Source organism: Corylus avellana, chromosome 2 (assembly GCF_965113065.1).
Source record: "Corylus avellana chromosome 2, dhCorAvel1.hap1.2, whole genome shotgun sequence".
NCBI lineage: Eukaryota > Viridiplantae > Streptophyta > Magnoliopsida > Fagales > Betulaceae > Corylus > Corylus avellana.
Genome location: NC_142491.1, coordinates 13,162,755 through 13,186,220, shown reverse-complemented (window position 1 = coordinate 13,186,220; position 23,466 = coordinate 13,162,755). Strand labels below are relative to the sequence as shown.

Sequence of the window (23,466 nt, the reverse complement as noted above, 5' to 3'; positions counted from 1 at the left end):
TTAGTGGAACGTCTTTCTATATGGTAGAGATATGGGATTTAGAGTTTTATAGAATAGAAGGATGTGCAACTTGGTAATGTATGAACATAATGGTGTCTCCTTGTCTCAATATGATAACCAAATGTTCTTTCATCAAAGTAGAACCTCAGCTTCAACTTCATATTCCAAGTTCAAGTAGTCTTGTCTATTTACTTGTATCAAGCTCTGCATCTAATGCGCTTTATTTACGCTTCAGGACGCCAATATCGGTCTTCATGATAAGTAGAAGCTCGGGTGGTTTGGTAAACATAGCAAAGTATGGCGAAGAGTATCGGAAGGATGAGGAGAGTCCCATTAATGTGCTGTTTCATGGGTATGGTCACTATGACCTACTGGAGTCTTTCTCAGAAGAAAGTTGCCAGAAATAAAGATAGGAAGTTGGGTATGCTTTTTAGGTATTCTACTTGCCTGAATCAAATAAATCTAAACAATCTTAGGAAGAGCTTACTTTTTCTTGGATGAGTGTTTCAGCCAATCAAATTACTGCCTCAAGTTCAATAGTTTGCTCCACTTATCTCAATTTATGCATTAGGCAGTTCAATTTTGTAGGTTCTACTGTTATTATTTTCGCACGAGATCTCAAACTTCAATATACACATCAAATCGGTGATATTAGTTTCTGGGCGTTCAGTTTATGGGTTCTTTAAAGGTGGTATTGATTATCCTTTTACTATTCAGGAAAATTGGATCTCTTTTATTCTGCTTATCCTGTAGGGCATGTTATACTTTGAAATACTGTTTGTGGCACTAGTTGGAAATACATAGGGCAAGGTAATTGTTGATGATGAAGCTGCATGCCCCAGGCTGTTTTAGAACTATATTGATACTTTGTCTCTCGAAGTGTATCATGTATCTTTCTTTCTACAGCATGCACTTTTATTGAAAGTCACTGAATTAGCATTTTCACTGTTTAATTTGGTCTGGAGGTATATAAAACTGACTAGCAGACAGTCTGCACCATAAAATGGTTGTAATAGGACAGGCAAGCTCGCATAAATTTTCATTTTTGCTAGGGGATGATGGATGGGCAAGGCTATATTTGGATTCTAATCAGTTATAACTACAATGTCTGCCAACTTACAATTCCGTTGAGGTTTGACTATTATGCTTTGAAATCTTATAGTACGTTTGGTACGCGGAATCCATTGAAAAAAATAAATAGTTTTTATTCGGAATGGAAGAAGGTGGAATAGAATAGCCTTGATATTAGAGTATATGGTAAAAATTCTATTCATACCACATACTCTTAACACTTGGAATAGCCATTCCCATGGGAATGACTATTCCTTAAATTGAGGAATATCTATTCCTCTCAAAATCCCTTAAAATGCTTATTCTAAGGCTCATGCATGCCACCTTTTTTCTATTTTCAATAAAACCTATTCATTTTCTTAATGAAATAGTTATTCTGTGTACCAAACGTACCCTTAGTGTTGGAAACTAACAATGGCTTCGTTAAAACGTCACTTTATGTTCTTTGAACATTTAGCCACCCTGAAACTTCTTATGTTCAGTCCAAATTTCAAGTAATTTACTTATATTTTGTCATGTATAGTTTTGTCTTTGGGTTGAAGTTTCTCCGTCCATGTTTGCATTGGGGCGTTATTATGTTTAAGTTTGCAGTGGCTCCCACTTCAGGGAAGGTGCCATTGAATGGGCTCATTGCCTGCTCCCACTTTCTTTGAGTATGGTTTCTTGCAAGAAAAAAAAAGGCTATTTGAAATTGAGTATGGTTTCTTGCAAGAAAAAAAAAAGGCTATTTGAAAATATTGATACGATAGCGAATTGTGCAAATGAATTGGTAAATCTTGCTTGATCATAAATTCTAGGGCAGGCAGCAATTGTGGTATTTAAGGATGAGTTCTCACAAGCAACCTTGCCAGAGCTATTTCAGATTGTGCATAGGCGTTCATCTTGCATCATTACATATTATAACAATTTTAATTAGTGATTAAGGTCTGTTCAGTGTTTAAATATGAAATGCTTTTAGAAAAGATTATCTATTTTCTTGACCAAGAGAAGACACCCTCTCGTCTCAACTTAAAATTCACAATGGTCACAAGTTAGGACAAACCTATATGTATGCCATCTCCTAGGAGGGGATCCTGACGTGGCTCGGACATCTCATCATAAACAATATTTTTTCCAAACTTACCTTTAGTGACGAGTTGAAGATCCCACATATTTAAAACCCAAACCTCCCTTGTCACTATTAGCTTCTTGAGAATTCAATAAACAATCAAAACTTTCACTAGAAAACTTGATTGGATCAGTATGCAGAGAGTTCAAGTTATCAATCAAAGCATGTGAATCAGATAATCAAGCAATCAAATTCATTTTTATGCTCAACATCATTTAGCTTTTTAAAATTCAATTTATTCAATTGTTTTAGTTTAGTTCATTCTTTAAAAAGCTTATTACATGCAACTGGCAAGTCCATCTCCTTATTCGAATTATTCTTAGATGACTCATCATAGTCAAGTATGTCATGACCACTAGACCTAGTACAACTCCTCACAGAATCGCTAAAAGTCATGTGATTTGCATTATCACTAGGGAGATCAATAATGTCTAACTCATCCCTCAGGGTAACTTTTATGACTTGTTTTAGACTTCTTATAATTTGGATGCTCAGTCCGAATATATTAAAAAATAGAGTGCTCCTGACATTTGATGCCTTGAGTATTCTTATCTTTCTTATCCCTAGAGTTTCTCATTAGTTGAGAATTCATACTAACGCCCGTTTGGTTTGTAGAATGGGTATTTTATTAGGAAAAATAATAGGTATTACTGGGAATAGAAGAGATTGAAATGGAATAATTATTTAAATTCTTTAGTTTGGTAGCAACACATTTTATAATTGGAATTGAACTAAAATTACTAAAAAGTCCATTTGATTTCTAATTTTTTCAAAACTCAATTTTTTTTTTTTAAAAAAAATGGTTGAACGTGTGGGGGCCACCCACATGATATATATATATATATATTTGTTTTTTATTTTTAAGTTTTTTTTTTTTTTAAAAAAAAAAAATTTGTTTTTTTGGAAAACCTTGTTACACATAGGGGATAGCTATGCTTCATGAATCCATTGTGTGCAAGGAATTATTGATACCCAGGAGAATAACTATTTTTATGAATAGACCCTTGCCAAACAAAATAATAGCTATTTCTATGCCATTCAAGGGGTTTATTCCGCAAACTAAACGGGGCATAAGGGTATGTTTAGTATGCAGAATAGCTATTCCATTATGAAATATAAATAGCCTTTATTAAGAATTGAATAAGGTGGAATAAAATAGCCTTGGTGTTAAAGTATACACATACTCTAACACTTGAAATAACCATTCTCATGACTCATAAGGGGAATGCCTATTTATTAAATTGAGGAATAGATATTTCTAAATTGATGAAATAGTCATTCCCTCATTAACCATGAGAATGGTTATCCTAAGGTTATTCTATTCCACATTCTTCTATTTTTAATAAAAGCTATTCATTTGTTCTTGGAATAACTATTCCGCGTACAAAACATATCCTATGGGGTTTAATATTGTTTCATGACAGCAAGGGTGAAAGATCTCACTAACGAAATTAATCCAAATATAGTGAACCAAGCTCTAATATGAATTGAAAATTTTGATTTAGACCTCAAGTTGTTATTAATTATATTGACAAAGTTAATAGCTTTGATGTCTAACACAACAAATATCACTACCAAAAATCAAAGAAAGCAAAAAAGAAAATTCTCTATTTTCCACATTTATACAAATTTGTTTTTTTTTTTTTTTTGTTTTTTTTTTTTAAATTTTATTTTATTTTTTTATTATAGAAGATATATAAAGATTTTGGTAACGAAGTGAAACTATCACGTACCCCCTTCAAATTATCACGTAATTGACAATGTTTCCTCCCAAACTTTCAATTGTGACAATGTCTCTCCAAAACTACTAAAACATTGTCAATGTCCCGCCAATGACAAAACTACCCTTAGTAAAATAAAAATAAACACGTACGAAAACTTTTAGAAAAAAACTATAATTAAAAAAAAAAAAAAATCCCCTTTTTTAAGAAAAAATTAAAAAAATTCAATTTATTTTTTCATAAAAATTGAAAATTTTAGTTTTTTTTTTTTTACATAGAAATTTCCGTTTTAAAAAATTAAAAATTTTCGTTTTAAAAAATTACAAATTTCGTTTTTTGAAACAAAATTAAAAAAAATATATTTTTTTAAATAAAAATTTTGGTTTTTTTTTTTTTTAAAACCGTTTTTTCTTTTTTATAAAAATTTTGGTTTTAAAAAATAAAAATAAAAATAAATTGTTTTTTATCATTAAAATTTTTGTTTTTAAAAAAATTATTATTATTATTATTATTATTATTTTCAAATTTATAGATTTTTTTTTTTCCGAATTTATAAGGATATTTTTGTCTTATTCGAAAATATATATGAGTATTTTTATTTTTTTGCTAGGTTTGGGGGGAGGGGAGACATTGACAATGTTCTATTATTTTGAGGGGAACATTGTCGTAGTTGAAAGTTTGGGAGGAAGGACATTGTCAATTGGGTGATAGTTTGAGGGAGTACGTGAACTTTACCCAAATTAAAATCACTTCGGCCTCTAAGAGCCGCCAACCCCTAAGATATCCACTATAAAAGATTTAAATTACAAATTGATCTTACACAAAAACTTTTGTAGCTCTAAAGGCTCAATATGTAAGCCCAGCAAACGGCACACTTACCTCCCACTACAGTACCTCCCAAACTTTTGGCCTTCTTTTAAGTGAATCGCCTTCACAAACTAACATTACCGACTACAACCCAAAATTCAGGTAGCTGAAAATCTTCCAGTGGGTTGAATGATAAAAATCGAGAAAATTGCCGTTGCAATACAAACATGAAAAGCACAAAACGCGGTGGAGCCAAAAGATGCAATTGTGCAAGGCTCGTGCTAGTACTGGTTATGGCTAAATCCCTACATTCACTTCTATATATATCTTCATTGATCTCGTAATAAAAAAAAAAAAAAAATTAAGCACAAAATCATGAAATCATTACATGAATGAGTAAGATAACCAACCTCACATGCAGCCTTTTAACAAGGAGATTGACACCATTTTCAGGCTCTATAACCAACTTCAATGCCGGGGAGTGTCTATATTTTGGTGACAAGGAGAACGAGAAGTTGGACACAATTAGAGCTAAAAGGATTCTGAGCTCTGCCATGGCTAAGTTTTGCCCTAAAAATGTACGCGGCCCAACATCAATTCGATGCGTGCACACAGGGACGGAGCCAGGGAATTTGATGGTAGGGGGCCAGCCAAATTTTTTTTTTTTTCGGTTCTTTAGAATTTTTTTTAATAAAAAAATTATTTTGGTTATTTTTTATGAACTAAAGACTACCATAAGGGCAAAAAAAAAAGTGAGTATTTGAAAGTAAGGGCCAAAAAATGGACATTTGAAAGTAAAGACCAAAAATAAAAAAACTTAATGGGTATGACCCAAAAAAATTATGAAAATGGCCAAATGTTTTTATTGGATATGGCCAAAAAATTTAAAAATAGTGTGAAATTTTTTTTTGGAAGGGAACCAAATGACTAAACTTAAAACATTATTTTTTTTTTTTTTTTTTTTTTACTTATAATTTTTTTTCCCTTATTTTGGGGGGGACCATGGCCTACCCCAGTCCCCCCCTCCCTCCGTCTCTATGTGCACAGCTAGTGGTATCACTGGTATGCACTCGGTGACACCAGGTATATACCCAAATTCATTTAATTATAAATTTCTTCAGAGAGTTTCCAAAGAGGATATCGCATGGAAGATTGGCCATAGTTATAGAGTTACTGCAATAGCAGACAAATGGGTCATTTGTTGGGTCCATTAGTGAGTACTTCAAAGGCTTTATAAGTATAAATTGTTTTATAATTTAATTAGTCTTTTATAGAGAAGCGATTTCTTGGATTTAGCTATCCCGATTTTACTTTTAAAGAGATTTCACAACCCAAACAAGTTTAGAAATAATACTACTTTTATTGAATGCTTAATTGATAAAAAGAGCACATGACTTTATTTAATTTGTCTAGATAAATGTAGACTAAAACAACAAAGACACGTAGCAGTTGGATGCACATTGGGTAATCCTATAAGCACCCTTGCACTTGGTTGACTCCTTTGGGAATTGAATTGGATTCTTCCATGCTGAATGGAGCTCTTCTTGAATTGAATTACCCAAATCTTCTACACCAATTCGTTGACAACTTGGACTCGAAAAAGAAAATTAAACATGCAGAAATGTAAACTAGAATGGAGATATACACATATACTCCAATATCTCACAAGCTCTTAATAAGGAGATTGACACCATGTTTAGGCGCTATGACCAAAGTTAATTCCGGAGAGTGCCTGTATTTTGGTGACAAGGAGAATGAGAAGTTGGAGACAACTAGAGCTATAATAATTTTGAGCTCTACCATGGCAAAGTTTTGCCCCAAACACTTACGCGACCCAAATCCAAAAGGCATGTAGGCATGAGAGAACTTGCACGCACCAGTGACTCCATTAGCAAACCTCTGAGGGTTAAACTCCTTGGCATCTGGTCCCCAAATATCAGGGTCTTGGTTTAAGGTTACCAACAAGGTCCAGACATTGAAACCTTTAGGCACGTGAATATCTCCGAATTTTAAGTCTTTCAGTGCCTCTCTGGACACCAACGAAAGTGGAGGGTAAAGTCGCAATGATTCATGAATTACCATGGTCAACTGTGATGGGTTAAAGGTAAATCCAAGTAAGTCATCATTGACAAAATGTTGGGTGGTGAATGAAAATAGAAAGAACTTACTACTTTCATCTTGCGAAGCATGTCAGCATCAGGCATTTGACCACCGCAAACTTGGAGCACTTCGGCACGAACTCTGGCTTGCCATTCTGGATTTGAGGCCAACAACATCAATGCCCAAGTGGCGGAGACAGCAGTAGTCTCGTATCCAGCAAAGTATATGCTCCTGCAATTGTCTACAATGAACCGATCTGTCTCATCTTGAGAAAAGTCACTGTCGGTGGCAGCTTCAAGGATCGTATGTAACAAATCATTCCCTGATGCTTCTTCCTTCCTTTCCTTTACTACCTTGAGAATCAAAGCTCGAATCTCTTTTTCTAGCCTCCACACTTCCCTGTTACCCTTAGTTGGAAGATACCTGATTGATTGCAACACCACAATTAATTTTTATCTTTCAATAGCTTGTGTGTTTATCTTTGAGTGTTTGTAATTCCTGTGTACTCGATCTAACAAAAACCGTCTTAGAATGATCAAGTAATCCAACTTGAAGTAGCAAAATAGAAGAAGAATTTAGATTCGAAAAACCAAGTTTCCGTTATCAACCAATTTGCAGAAAGAAAAAGAAAAATTTAAGTAAATCAATAAAGACCCAGAAAAATAATAAAGAGTAGCCAATTAAGTCCATGAGCTCCCTTCCGATTTCAACCGACTTTGCTCCTTTATTGCTCCTCTGTTCTATCCATCGAAAGTAACAATAGAAATTTAGGTAGAAAAGGACCAAACCTCAGTGCAGGAATGCCAATCTTGATTAAACTATTAGACAGGAGCACTTGAAGTGCGTCAAGCTTTGAAAATATCTCTTTCCCTTGGGAATAGTTGCTCCCAAAACAGGCTCTTGTTATTACATCTCCCGAAATGGTTTTCATATATTCATCAATGTGAACGTCTGCAACTCCACCTTCACATTCTCTCTTCCATGAGTTCACCACTATCATCGAGGACTCCACCATTATCTTCATCATGCCCTACAAATTGCACCAGTATTGGAATTATATTCATTTTATTTTAACAGCAAACTTCATAATTTAAATAATTAGCATTAAGAAAAATGTAGCCATGCACGTTCGATTTGAAGCATATATATATATATATATATATACCTTAACCTTCTCCACGAAGCAAGGACTTTCCTCTGGTGAGCCCATTTTCCTCCATTTGAAGTCAGGATCCCTTGGCCAAACAGAGGATCAACCACCTTGGCTTCAAAAGAAGGCTTTCCAATGTCTAAGGAATTGCATGTGCTTATTTCCCTCACCACCTCAGGATCGGTCATGTGCAGTATTTGTATGTTGCCAAGGGAGAACATAAATGTTTTACCTGTCGACATTATAATAAAAAAACCATTCACATTCTTCGACAACATATAAGAACTGAAGCAATTTATTACTTATAATTACCATATGATTTTCTCCATTCGTCAAAGTATGGAAAGATTGCAGAAGAGCAATTGTGGGTTATTGCTTGCTCCCCTTTTTGTTGAGCCTTTGAGGCTGAGGATTCCATCTTCTTCTTCATTTCAGCAATATTTCCAATCAAAAAAGAGGGCGGAGGGCCTCTGATCCCCTGTTTTCTCAGTATTGCTCGAAGCCTTTTTGGCTTCAATATTAGAGCTTCACACATCTTCATTAGCGTGGTAACCAACCCAAGCAAGGCGATTGTGATGATGATCTTAACAAGAAGCAATAGAAGCTCCATGGCTTTTCCTCTCTTTCTCTGTGTTTGTTCCAAAAGTGGTTTCCCTTCTTAATGCTGTTAGTTTATATTGAGAAGCATTTGGGATGGCTATGAATTTCTCTAGTGTACCTATTCCTTTTGTTTTGTTGATTTAGCTAACTACAACCACTATACATACTCTCCAACTACCTTGAAACCAACTTTAATGCTAAGTTGGTATGCCGCATACATAATTAATTTCTTTGCCCAACTACAATTTCAATTCAAACAGTTTTTATTCACAAGAATCACAACATAAAATATTAAATTGTACAAAAGTTTTATTTAGTTATCTTACAATAAGCCAGCAAAATCCATTTTAAATATTTCACTGTTTATATATATATATATATAAAGCAAAAGGCAATAACAGGAAGAACAAAAATTCGGTAATTGGTCTGCAAGCGTATCAGTGTCGACTTTTGCCTTTTGCTTTGGACTTTTCATGTTGGGTTCCTCCTTCCGTAAGTGATTTTCATAAATCTTTTATTTTGAATGTGAACGAAAAGAAGACAAATGGTATGGGAAATAAGATTAAAAGAAGATAATTTTAACTTTTTCGCCTCTTTAAAGTTAGAGGGGATACTAGAGCATTCCTATCCGCCTTACTAAACTCTTTTTTTTTTTTTGGGTGAACCAAATCACTAAAAATCACAAAAAACACTCCCCAATAACGTCACCAAATAGTGATTTTGATTTGGTGAATGAATAGTACTCACTAAAGATAATGAGTATTATTCACTCACCAAGTGAATAAAAAATAAGAGGGGTAAGTTCATTAAAGACCCCTGAATTAGCACGAAATTTGACAAACCCTCAAAACTTTCAAACCTCTCAATTTGAACCTATCTTTTAGATTGTAAACATTAAAAATGAGACAAAGACGTTTATACTCCTGATTTTTTTTTATAAAATTCTAAATTCACCCTTACTTTCAAATTAAAAAAAAAAAAAAAAAAAAAAGAAGGAGAAGAGGGTTCTCTGGCCTTGTGACTCATGGGTGAGGCCAGACCCACGCAAGTCTGGTTGTCACCCACGCTGTGTCTCGGCCAAACCCATGGCTGCCATTGGATACTGGAGATTGCTGGCTTGACGGCCAAGGCAGCGACCGCATCCGAGTACACCAGATTCTGTGCTTCATCTTATCTTCTTTAACGACATCGGCCATGTCAGTAGCGGTACCTGAAATGACGACGTCGAAAGGAGGCAGAAGGGGTTGACGACGAGATTGAAGAAAATAAGCGGTGCAATATCCACACTAGGGGTTGAAGAAAATTAGGGTTGACGACGAGATACACGCGGGTATGCTGACCCACGATTGGGTCACAGCCGTGATCTAGCATGAGTGTGCTAACCCACGGCTAGGTCACGGCCAGATCCAGCCATGGGTCTACTAACCCACGATGGGTCTTCTGGCCAAGACCCCGCATGGGTCTAGCCTGACCCACGGGTCCTTTTTTTCTTTTTTTTTTTTTTTTTTTTTTTTGAAAAAAAAAAAAAAAAAACAAAACAAAAAACATAAATCAGGGATATTTTAGTCTTTTTGAGTATTCCTGTTAGAAGTTAACAGCTAAATCTAATCGAAGAGTTCAAATTTACTGTAATTAAAAGTTAAGGGGTTCAAATTGAGAAGTTTTGAAGTTTGGAGGATTTGTCAAATCGCATGGTAATTCAAGGTTCCTTAATGAAATTACCCCAAAATAATATTACTTTTCTCTCTTCCTCCCCATTCATTGAAAAATGTTTATATATATATATATTGGTGAGCCAAATTCACTAAAAATCACAAAAAACACTCCCCAACAACTTCACCAATATAGCGATTTTAGGTTGGTGAATGAATAGCACTCACTAAAGATAGTGAGTACTATTCACGCACCAAATGAATAAAAAGTAATATTACTTTTCTCTCTTCCTCATCGTTTGAAAAAAGTTAATATATATATTATTAAAAAAAATATTTAAATGGAATAGTAAAAATTGATAGTTAAAATGGTATGTCTGCTAGGGTCCTTTAAAAAGTGGGTAATTAAATTAGAGAAAATGTACTTTTATTTATTTTGGTGAGTAAAATTTGATGAGCCTCCTAACATTAGCTTTTTTTTTTCTTTTTTTTTTTTTGTGTGAATTTTAGAGAAAAGTCAAATATAATGAATTCAATGTGAATGCTTTAATAAATCCTATAATTGATCTTAAATCAAAGAGACTAGGGGAACCTATGTGCAAGGCTGGGGGTCCATGGCAATCCCAGAGTTGTGTAAACAATAATTAGGATTGTACATTTTTGACTTACACTGCACAAATTTTAATGTAAACATGGACTTAGAATTCTAATTTTGTTGGCTCACTATGCACAAATTCAAAATTACAACCATACATGTCTTTACACATTCTTATCCTTGGCACTAGGCCTGGGTATCGGTCAATTATTAACCGATAATTTTCGGTTAAACGGTTTATTAACCGATACCGAACCAATAAGAATTTTAACCGATAATTTCGGTTAAAACGGTACACGGTTAAACGGTCCGGTTAAACCGGTTAACCGATTTAACCGATAGCTTTATATTGATTTATTTTGTTGGGCCAAAAACCAAAAATGAGTTTTTTTGACTTTTGAGAGCCCAAATACTTTTTGTTGGGCTAAAATAATTTATTAAAAATGAGTTGTTTTAGGGACCAAATACTTTTTGTTGGGACCCAAATATTTGTTTTTTGGGCTAAAAATTGAAGCTTTTTTATATTGATCCACTTCAATTTTTTTTTTATATTATAAAATACATTTTTCCAAAGCAAATGGACTAATTAACACAATGAATGCTAATTAGACTAGCAAAACTAGTTAATGAAAAATGCTTTTACCAAAGACAAAGAACTCTCATCAAATGCCATCACTTAAAAAAAAAACATCAAACCTACCCAAACCCAAACCCAAATTAAAATAAAATTCATTAATGAATAATAAACAAAGTATTAACTAATTAAAGTCACTTAGCAAAAGGAAAATAAGTCATGGGCAACACCATTATAAAAAAAAAAAAAAAAAAAAAAATTCCGGTTTCTTATCGGTTAAGCGGTTAACCGATAAGAACCGCTTAACCGGACCGGACCGAATTCTGGTATACTTTTTTTAACCGATAAGGATATCGGCATATCGGCTACGGTTTATATTGGTTCGGTCGAAGCCGGTAGACGGCCGGTTAAACGGTAACGGTTAATTTGCCCACCCCTACTTGGCACACCCAAATTGTCAACCATCTTTACACAATAACTGTTTTATGAGTAGGTTTCTCCATCCAACTCCTATCTATGATATATTTGGTTGCCTCCTTAACCAACCTATGAGCCGCACCATTAGTACAACGACTTACAAATTCAATTTTTCACCCAATAAAAGAGTGAAGGATCATACGAATATCATCTATTATCTGACCAAACTTGCACCAATTAAGGGTCGATGCTTGCACGACATCAACTACTATTTTTAGTCACCTTCCAGTATTATATGGTTGAATCCCATATCTTTACAAAGCTGCACCGCTTGAAACGCGGCCAAAGCCTCCGCAATAGTTGGATCTAGGCCCACCCTTGTCTTGCTCTTGGCCGCCAACACCTTGCCCTCATGGTCCCGTATCACAGCTCTTAATCCCATCTATCCGAACAATGATTTTATGGAATATTATGAATTTCTTTCAAAAAAATAAAACAAAAATATAACTGTTTTATGACTTTATAGTTTATATCTATAGACGCAAGTTGAGGATATGCTATTCAAACTTACTCTTTATTTTAAAAAGAAAAGATAAGAAGATTTATTGTGAAGTTTATTTAAATAAGAAAAAAAAAAAGTAGTTTTGTTTCCTAAAATTAAAAATTAAAAAATGTAAGAAAAGTTGTTGATAGTGCTTTTAGTTGTTAAGGTTATCTAGCTTTCATTTGTACACAACCATCAATTAGTCGGAAAATACTTTTTATGTATTTCAACAAACCTATATCTATTGAATTTGTCTGCTTTTATTTTAAAAATTCTTTTCAATTTTAATCGTGTCTGAAAAGACTTTTTAAAACTTATCTGCTTTTATTTTACATAAATACACACATACACATATGTGATATGCTACGTATTTATATATTCATGTAAGTTTAGACTTCCCTTACAAAAAATCGTAATTCTGCCCCTCATAAAAGCATTACACATTGGTCTACCTCACAAGATGTAAAGAGACATGGCGTATAGACTCAAATAAAGAACTAAACTGTCTTTTTACTTTTACTTTTTCGCCTCTTTATTGTTGGAGAGGAAGTTAGAGCATTCCTAAACTATCTCTCCAAACTAAATTTTTGGCTATTTTAGTGAGCTAAATCACTAAAAGTTGCAAAAAAAAAAACACTCTCCAACGGCCTAACCAAAATAGTGATTTTGGTTTGGTGAATAGTGAGTACTATTCACTCATCAAATGAATAAAAAATAATATTACATTTCTCTCTTCCTCCCTGTTCTTTGAAAAACAAAATTTAAATGATGGCTTGGAATCCTATAAGCATGCACCCTGATTCAAAAAGGAGGGATAGAAATTGCACTTGGTTGACTACTTTGGGAATTGAATTGGATTCTTCCATGCAAGGCACCCTTGAATGTACTTCTTCAATTGAATTATCCAAATCTTTTACACCAATTCGTTTACAACTTGGACTCAAAAAGAAAATTAAACATGGTGAAATGTAAAATAGAATGTATTAAGGCATATAAGGCAAGGAGACAATGCAAAAAAAAGGAATCTAAGCAACAAAAGAAAAGATAAGGAGACAAAGGAAGAGAAGGAAACAAAGCAATAAAAGGAAACAAAGTAACAGCTACAATATAACGACTATTAAATCACCTGTATAAATAAACTATTAGTGAAATGAAATGCATAAAAAGGGAAAAATGTAGTCCCTAATATTTCTCGGTCTTTCTTTCTCTCTCCCTCCTTACATTCTCGATAATCAATAAACTTCTATTTGGTATCAGAGCTTGCTGGCTCACGCCATCTTTACGCATCCTGGTTTTGATTTTTTTTTTTTTTTTTTTTTTTTTTTTTTCATTTGGTTGCTGCACAACCCGTTTGGGCTGTGTGTCTTTCCGTTACCTTTTAATGTGTTTGATATTTGCAGTGAAAGTTCCCTGCGAGATCTACATTATGGGCTATCGGCTAAAAGCGTCGGAGTTCAAATTAAATTTTTTGAAGGTAAAATTTAAATTCCTGGCTATTGGCTCAAACTGTTGGAGTCAATTTAAATTTAAAGGCCACGAGATCTACGTTTATTGAAAGCCAAAATTCAAATTAGAGGCTATCGGCTAAAATTGCCAGAGTCAAGTTAAATTTGAAGGCGCCAATTTATCAAGCAAATAGCAATGGAATTTTTGAAGGCCAAGATTCAAATACAGGCTATCGGCAAAACTTGCCGAAATCAAGTAAATTCGAAGGCCACCATTGTTGAGCCCCGAAATTCAAGCATATCAATCAATTGTTCAAGAGGTCCAAGATCAACACTCCTATTAGACCGTTAATCTTGAGGGGGAGTGTTAAGGCATATAAGGCAACGAGACAAAGCAAGAAAAAGAAACAAAGCAACAAAAGAAAAGACAAGGAGACAAGGGAAGGAAAGGAAACAAAGCAACGGCTAGTAAATCACTTGTATAAATAAACCATCAGTGAAATGAAATGCATAAAAAAGGAAAAATGTAGTCCCTAATATTTCTCAGTCTTTCTTCCTCTCTCCCTCCTTACATTTTCGATAATCAATAAACTTCCATAGAATGGAGATATAAACATATACTAAAATATGTCACAAGCTCTTAATAAGGAGGTTGACACCATGTTCAGGCGCTATAACCAACCTCAATGACGGGGAGTGTCTGTATTTGGGTGACAAGGAGAATGAGAAGTTGGATACAATTAGAGCTAAAATAATTTTGAGCTCTGCCATGGCAAAGTTTTGCCCCAAACACGTGCGCGGCCCAACTCCAAAAGGCATGTACACGTGAGGGAGCTTGCATGCACCATTGATACCATTGACAAACCTCTCAGGGTTAAACTCCTTGGCATCGGGTCCCCATATATCAGGGTCTTGGTGCAAGGTTACCAACATGGTCCAGACATTGAAACCCTTGGGCACCTGAATATCTCCGAATTTTAAGTCTTCCAATGCCTCTCTGGACACCACCGGGGTTGGAGGGTAAAGTCGCAATGATTCATGAATTACCATCGTCAACTGTCATGGGTTAAAAGGTAAAGCTATGTAAGTCAATGAGAAAATGTTGGGTTGTGAATGTTTATATATAGCAAATATGATGCCCCTTACTGTTTTCATTTTGCGAACCATGTCAGCATCAGGCATTTGACTCCCGCAAACTTGGAGCACCTCGGCACGAACTCTGGCTTGCCATTCTGGATTTGAGGCCAACAACATCAATGTCCACGTTGCGGAGACAGCAGTATTCTCGTACCCAGCAGAGTATATGTTCTTGCAATTGTCAACAATGAAGCGGTCTGTCTCATCTTGGGAAAATCCACCGTTGGTGGCAGCTTCAAGGATCGTATGTAACAAATCATTCCCTGATGCTTCTTGCTTCCTTTCCTTTACTGCCTTGAGAATCAAAGCGCGAATCTCTTTTTCTAGCCTCCATATTTCCCTGTTACTCGTCGTTGGAAAATACCTGATTGATTGCAGACATATGTGCCATTATATATGATTCATTAAAAGCTCAAAGTTTAACACCCAGAGATTAACACAGAAGCTAACATCAGAAATAAAGCTAATACAGACAAATCTTAATCTTCTGAGACTTGGTCTAATACATCCACCTACATACCACAAAACTTTAGCAATTGCATCCCCGGCTGCCATCTTCTGGGGATGATTGGCTTATTCACAAATGCCACATTTCTGCCTCAAGCACCTCATCTCTCATCTTTTCACCATTGAACCCAAAGATATAAAGCCCGTTCTCCATGGAGAATACCTCAATGTTCCCATACTGGCTCCACATCTGATCTACAACATTCTTCACCAGAAAAATGGGAGCGGATTGTTTAAAAATTGACCCACCAGACTCGGATTTTACCTAACTGTTAACCTTTGAAGGCTCAAAGAATTGGAGCCTTCCCTGTGTTAGAACACATGTCCCAGCCATGCAACCATCACTGCCAGATCATGCAGCCACCTCATCATCTCCTAAAGAGCAGCATCATGCGACAGTCAAGCCTCCAAGGGATTCTGCATTAACAGCACATGATCCTCCCAATGATGCTGCAAAGGCAACGACAAGATCTTCCCATATTGACTGCTATGAAGATATGCATACACAAGGAAAGACATGACCTTAGTTTATATAGGATATATTTTGTAATAACTCAATCCTATAATATCAAGGATTTTATATTATATGGTTTATATTTGTAATTATTCTTTCCTTTCTGTATCCATGTAACAAGCTTACAAAAGCCTACTTTGTAACCTCATTCTGATTATCGAATTCAAGAGTAGTATTCCTTGTGCAAATTCTGTTCTCTCTAAATTATTTTACCCTGCACCTTCTCCTTTGAACAAACTCCTCCAATCTTGTACTCCCTTCTCCTGCAGACATTCCTTACCAACTTCACAATCCCCAAATTCCTCTACCTCTGTCTCTTCATTCTTCGCACTATAGTAAGATGGATTGGCCTATGCCCTACGTCTACACATTAAAGCCTTATAAGCCACATCTTTTCTTGATATTTGATTTAAGTATTTATAGAGTCTTACATATGATTTGAATAATTTCAAACACAAATATATCCCTTAAATTAGGGTTAACAAATATAATCTAAATCCCTTGATATACAGAATACAAATCAACATTTATCAACATTTCTCCCTACTAAACTAGCACTATCCTTATCAAATCAAAGAATCAAAGAATCAGCCTCACTTTCATCAACACTTTCCACATTATCTTCAAATCTACAACCATCTTTCTCCTTCATTCTCAACACCTTCCATAGCAAAGGATCTTATCCACCAATTTGCAGAAAGAAAAAGAAAAATTTAAATTTAAGTAAATCAATCAAGAGACAGAAAAATAATTAAGTGAAAAAATAAAGAGGGAAAGAGAGTAGCCAAGTCCATGAGACATTAACATGAACTCCCTTCCAATTCCTTCCATTCCTCTGTTGCCTATCTCCATTCCAATTTCAACCGACTTTGCTCCTTTACTGCTCCTCTGTTCTATTGATCCAAAGTAACAATAGAAATTTAGGTAGGAAAGGTCAAACCTCATTCCAGGAATGCCATTGTAGAAGAACTTTTTAGAGAGGTGCTCTTTAAGTGCTCCAAGCTTTAAAAATATCTCTTCCCCTCTGGAATAGTTGCTCCCAAAACAGGCTCTTGATATTACATCTCCCGAAAAGCTTTTCATATATTCATCAATGTGAACATCTGCAACTCCACCCTCACTTTCTATCCTCCATGAATTCACCAGTGTCATCGAGGACTCCACCATTATCTTCATCATGCCCTACAGATGGCACCAGTATTGGAATTACATTCATTTTATTTTAACAACAAATTACTTGACCCGCAAACTTCTTCATGTACGTAGGATTTGAAGCATATATATATATATATATACCTTAACCTTATTCATGTACAGTTCGGGAGAAAGGATTTTCCTCTGGTGAGCCCATGATGCTCCATTTGAAGCCAGGATCCCATGGCCAAGCAGAGGACCATGCTCTTTGGATTGATAGGAAGGCTTTCCAAAGTCTAAAGAATTGCATATGCTTATTTCCTTTACCACCTCAGGATCGTTCACGTGCAGTATTTGTATGTTGCCAAGTGAGAACATAAATATTGGACCTGTCGACATTAAAATAGCAAAACTAGTTAAAAATATCCCAGAATAGCTGGTGGAAAAGTTGCCGAGTTTCCCCTAGCTACCCCCAAGCATTCTTTTATCTTGTGGTTGGTAATGAAAAATTGCTTAAACACTGGTGATTGTCTTCTTAATTTGGAGAGAAGGTTTGGCGAAATGTGAAGAAATTCAAAATGAAATAAATTGCGGAATAATAAAATAGACACAAAAGATTTTTACGTGGTTTGGTATATGACCTACGTCTACATATAAAGCCCAAAAAGCTACATTATACTCTTATTGCTAGATTGATATTACAATACAAATGTTTCTATTTATAGGAGAATTGAAATAGATAAATATGGTTGATTACCATCAAACCTGATTACAATCACTCTTATATAAAGTAAATAACATGCAATATCAATTTAATATATTTCCTTTCAATGTAGGAAATATATTCTCTAACAAAATGGAACATTTTCCACCCCTGGTCAGATTGGGCAGATGTAGACTGTAGTTTATTGTGCAGTACAGGATTGGAGGAGAAAATCTTTAAAAGCTAATCTTTCCCGTTTAGTGTTTAGTGCCACAGTTTATAATATTTGGTGTAATCGAAAGAGATAAGATATGGAAACAATCCAAAAACAGAAGAGCAGATTATGAAGACGATTCTTTGGGAAGTCAGATCCAGAGTTGTGGGCAAGGGTAGTTGTGCAAGGACCATTCAGAATGAAGATCTTTGTCGGAATTGGAGTATTACAGAGGTGGAATTGCAGTAGGGAGGTCTGTTTGCTGTTGGGTTCTGCAGAATTTCTGTTTTTCAGTAGGAATTGGTAGCTGCTCTCTGCTAGTGTGTTCTCTTTTTGAGATTCTCGTATGGGTCTTTGGTGTTTGTTGATAGCCTGCTCACTTGTATTGCTCTGTGGGTCTTTTTGGGTGTTTGATGTGAGTTTGGTTTGTCTATAAAGAGCTTATTCATCCAAAAAAACTTGTTAAAAGTAAACAACCATTCAGATTTTTCAAGAATATATGAGAATTGAAACTAAATTCTAGTGCTGCGATTGATGTTATTACCATATGATTTTCTCCAATCATCAAAGACTGGATAGACTACGGAAGAGCAATTGTGGGTTATTGCTTGCTCTCCTTTTTGTTGAGCCTTTTTGGCCGAGGATTTCATCTTCTTCATGTCACCAGTATTTCCAAGCAAAAAAGAGGGTGGAGGGCCTCTGATCCCCTGTTTTCTCAGTATTGATCGAAGCCTTTTTGGCTTCAATATTAGAGCTTCACACATCTTCATTAACGTGCTAACCAAAACAAGCAAGGAGATTGTGATGATGATCTTAACAAGAAGCAATAGAAGCTCCATGGCTGTTACTCTCTTTCTCTCTGTTTTTGTTCCAAAATTGCTTCTCTAAACTTCCAAGTGTATCTTTTTGTCTGTGTACGTGTTCATGTATGGTATAATATATATGCGGTTGTGATTTATTCGTGCTGATGTTTTTTGTTTTTTCACAGCCATATTCAATATTTTATTTATATTTTTTATACCTCATTTTACAAATCATAAATTTAATAATTAATTGTGAACCCATAAATTTAATAGTTAACCTATTTAATTTGTAAGAGAATATAAACTAAATATAAAGAATTTCTTAACCCATAATATTTTCTTTTGTAAATTAGAATTAAATTGAGAGAATGTAAAAAGGACCGAAGAGGAAATGGATCATTTTCCTACTATGTTTAGAACCTGTTTGAGATTGCGTTTAAGAAATAAAATTTTTAAGTCAAAAATTGTTTTACGACAAAAGCTTCATTTTTAAACTTTTGTCAAAAGTGCATTTTGATCATTTTTAGACTTTTTAGATCATTCAAAGTGCTTTTAATATTTTTACCAAACGAGTACTTTTTTTTTTCAAACAAACTTTCTGAATGTTAAACACATTTTTAAACTCATCAAACACAATCTCAAACAAGCCATTAATGAATCTAATATTTGATCTTAAATCATAAGGACATTACACCTTGTGCTGCCTCACATGATGTGAAGAGACATGACGTATAGGCAATATAATGAACTAAAGAGCCAATTATCTTAAGAAAACATCATTTTCTTAAAGTATCAATGGGTGGCACCCGCGACCTGACCGGACCCATCCACTTAAAATATCAATGCTGGCCACATTTCCTACGTCAGTAACAAAATTAACGTGAGCATTTAATCCATTTATAATGGGCTTTATATATATATATATATATATATATATATATATTAACAAAATTCATGAAAACACTCATTTAATAAGTTCATTTTTTATTTTACATTTAATTATTGTTATACATGCTATCCAAATTCCAAGAGTCAAAACGTTCAAATTATATTGGTTTAAAATTAATAAAAATAGGGAAAAGTCCACATAATTCCCTCAAACTACCACTTAATTGGCAATGTCCCGCCCAAACTTTCAATTGTGGCAATGTCCCCCTCCCCCAAACTACCAAAAATTGTCAATGTTCCCCCCAATGACGAAATTACTCTTAGTAATTTTTTTTTTTTAAAAAAAAAAACTAAAACTTCAAGAAAAAACCTAAAACTAACAAAAAAAAAAAAAAATCCAAACGCTGGCCGATTTTTTTTTTTTTAAATCAATTTTATAAGAAAAAAATTAAAAAATTTTCAATTTTTTTTTTTATATAAAAATTGAAAATTTTCGTTTTTCTTTTAATTTTAATTTTTGTTTTATAATTTTATTTAAATAAAAATTTACGTTTAAAGAAAAAAACAAAATTTTCGTTTAAAAAATTAAATTTTTTATTTTTTAAAACTAAATAAAAAAATAGTTTTTTTTTAAATAAAAATTTCCGTTTTAAAAAAAAAATTTTTTGTTTAAAAAAATTGTTTTTTTAAAAAATATTATTTTTAAATTAAAATTTTTTGTTTTTTAAAAAAATCATTTTTTTTTTGAATTTATAGGGGTATTTTTGTCTTATTGAGAAATTTATAGGGGCATTTTTGTCTTATTGAGAAATTTATAGGGGCATTTTTATCTTATTGCTAGTCTTGAGAGGGACATTGATAATGTTTTGGTAATTTGGAGGGGACATTGTCACAATTGAAAGTTTGGAGGACATTGTCAATTGGGTGGTAGTTTGAGGGGGGTATGTGGACTTTACCCTAAAAAATAATATATAACCAAAGCATGTAAAGGTATAAAGAGTTTGATATTTTATTCCTTTTAAAAATGACTCTCTAAATTTGATAAAGTAATTTTTTCTTCTCAAATTTAAACATCATTAATACAACGGCATGGAAACGACACTTTAATAATTGCAACTCATCCGAATATAAAATTATAGGGACATTATTATGGTACTATAATGATATTTAATTACTGCATATATCTATATAGGAGCATTACAACTGCACCTTTAAACACGTTGTTAAACAATGCATATATATTTCACATGGACATTACCAATTTACCACGGTGTATTTAAACAACGAATAAAATATGGCATTTTTTTACCAAATATTGTGTGATGGGAAAGGCTCATATATAGGCTCTCTCTATTTTGACAAAACTAAACTCAGGATCCTAGAGAAGTAGAAAAAAGAAAAAGTAGAATAGAAAATAAATCAATTACACAAGACATAAAGATTTAAGTGGTTTTGTTTAATAAGCTTACGACCAAAATAAAATTCGCTATCAAAAGATTAAGTAGAAATACTAGTAAGAAAAAAACTACTTAAAACTCCAAGCCATAATACACCTAAATCTCATTCTAAAAGAGGAAATTGTCTTTTCCTTTTAAGTGCTCGTGTAGCAACTCAAATCGAGAGAAATCACAAGTGAGAACATGCTTATTCTAAGAGTTTGTTTGGGATTACGATTTTTATAAGTGCGATTTTAAAAATTGCGTTTTTAAAAATTATATTTTTAAAATCGTAAAGGCGTTTGATAAAACATGTTAAAAAATACTTTTTTCTTAAATATTTGTTATGAGAAATTATAATTTTGGTTTTAATTAATCGCGCTTTTTCAAATAAGCACCTCTTAGCATGTCTTTTTCTATTTTAAATTAAGTGCTTTTTAAATTATAATACTAAATACTTTACATTTTACAATATCTTTTAAAAATACAAATTATTCCTACGAAATCTAAATTTCAATGAAAAACGTATCCTAATTTTTCTCCACCTTCTTCACGCTGTGTTGCGCCTTTTATAAATGCTAAAGTCGGCCAAAAATACTCCAATTCCAACAATTGTAACAAGATAGTAGAAGTGAATTTGCTTCTTACAAATCCCAATACGAAAACTATTGATGACAACTATAATAGACTCCAAATTGGAGTCGAAGACCAATTCAACGAGGAAGTAAAATATGTTGCACGGCCCACGTGATGTTGACTTTAGTAATTCAAGTAATACTCAACACTTTCTTTCAAAACGTTTTTTTTATCAAGTTCTTTTGTCAAACAATATATCTATTAACTTAAGCATGTGAGTGTTTTCAACCTCTTAGGACGGGTAGTTTTCAGTGACTATTTCTCTCGTTTTGCAAGTGACCCATTACCAGTCTAGCCGCTTAAAAAATTTCTTCAACACTTTTTTATTTTTATTTTTTTTTGGCCACTTGTAATTAATCCAGTTTTTAGCATGGGGTAGAATCTAACTATAGTATCAGTTGTAGTGACCTGGGTAATTACTAGGCTGTAACTAAGCTTAGTTAAAGGGTTAGCAAGGGTTCTTGGTCATAAGGACCTGTTTGAAGAAGTTTTGGGGGTTTTTCAACATTGACCGAACATTCCCTAGAAAAACCATCGAATGTTCGGGACCAAAACCAAGAAACCATTGGGTAACAATACACTGAACGTTCCGCAGGGGATTACACTGGGCGTTGGTTGACCCAAATTTGGTCTGCTGGGTAATAACAGAACATACGCCTACAACCCTGAAACACTGTACATACAATACACCGAACATTCTCTGCACTGTAGACTGTCACAAGAGCACTCTTAGCTTTTCTAAACCTATAAATACCCCCTCCCACGCCCTTCTAAACCCCATTCAGCCTTCTGAGTCCTAAAAAAACTCTGCTTGAGTGATTGGTGAGTTTTGAGAGAAGCATGAGAGCTTTTCTTAAAGGTCTTGCTCAAGAGAGGTAACCTTCTTGTTCTTAGACTTTGTTCCAAGGTTTGGTTGGAGTTTTTGAGGTCATGTTGCCATTTTGGGTTTTCATCTCAATCTTAGCACGATTTAGCGTTACGTTATCGATTTGCATATTTTATTTTGCATGGTGATGTTATTTTGAGATAAAGAATGTTAGGAGTCCTTTTTGTAGACTTAGGACCTGTTTAGAACTAATTTGGAGCTTGGTTGGCCGAGATAATTTTTTGGCCTAACAAGTGAATGTTTTGGCCGAACTTCGGCCTCGAGCCGAACATAGAACTAATATTAGGCCTTTCCATAGATTTGAAGAGTGTGGAACCACTAGAGAAATTTTTGGAGGAACTATACAACGTAGGTGATCAGTACAAACTCACATGATACTAGCCATTATTTTTCCCGCTTGCACGATTGTTTTCTGTACCAAACATGCATTTTTACAACTTTCATTAAACACATTTTATGCTATGAACTCTACTTCTGCGAAAATATGTTGCTTAAATAAGATAATGAACATAGTGAGATTTGTAAAGAGCATGCATGTAAAATACAGATAACAATAATTGCATTGTATAACATGGTACACTGGTACGTGTGGGATAACGACCATTGGCTGACTATACATGTCAGCTCTATGGTCAAATATGTGCAAATGTGTTATATGGGTCTTGAATCCAATCGTTGTTTCATGACCAGCGCAATCATGTTTGATTGGCGGGTCACTACAAGACATACATTATTAGTTGTGTGGGCCACCCAAGCTTGGATTCTGTTGGACTTTTAGTATATAGACAGTAGTGTACAATAGTCGAGGCACCAACATTGTATTA

At 34.1% G+C, this 23,466-nt stretch overlaps 2 protein-coding genes and 1 pseudogene across 4 annotated transcripts in view; 1 reads left to right on the top strand and 2 right to left on the bottom strand.

Moving 5' to 3' along the window:
* Positions 1–672, top strand: part of LOC132186215 (uncharacterized) — a 2,877-nt gene extending 2,205 nt beyond the window's left edge. Inside the window, exon 5 of the mRNA XM_059600078.2 lies at positions 236–672. Coding sequence (XP_059456061.1) covers positions 236–407 — 172 coding nt within the window. The 3' untranslated portion in view covers positions 408–672. The remainder of the gene's footprint in view (positions 1–235) is intronic.
* Positions 673–6,069: 5,397 nt separating this feature from the next.
* LOC132190245 (cytochrome P450 714C2-like) lies at positions 6,070–8,581 on the bottom strand (annotated as a pseudogene). Its single transcript, XR_015911526.1, has 5 exons — positions 8,270–8,581; positions 7,973–8,189; positions 7,596–7,837; positions 6,879–7,230; positions 6,070–6,795 (listed from the first exon to the last, which is right to left on the bottom strand). The product of XR_015911526.1 is annotated as a cytochrome P450 714C2-like (transcript).
* Positions 8,582–14,268: 5,687 nt separating this feature from the next.
* LOC132190252 (cytochrome P450 714C2) lies at positions 14,269–18,893 on the bottom strand. Of its 2 annotated transcripts, none has more exons than XM_059605191.2 (5): positions 18,538–18,893; positions 17,239–17,465; positions 16,883–17,124; positions 14,931–15,285; positions 14,269–14,840 (listed from the first exon to the last, which is right to left on the bottom strand). In XM_059605191.2, exons 1-5 carry the CDS (start codon positions 18,830–18,832, stop codon positions 14,415–14,417), a joined length of 1,545 nt encoding a protein of 514 aa, XP_059461174.2. In that variant the 5' UTR covers positions 18,833–18,893; the 3' UTR covers positions 14,269–14,414. The 2 variants fall into 2 exon arrangements, with proteins under 2 accessions (XP_059461174.2, XP_088369981.1); XM_088513855.1 differs by having other exon boundaries at positions 17,245–17,465.
* Positions 18,894–23,466: the final 4,573 nt, after the last annotated feature.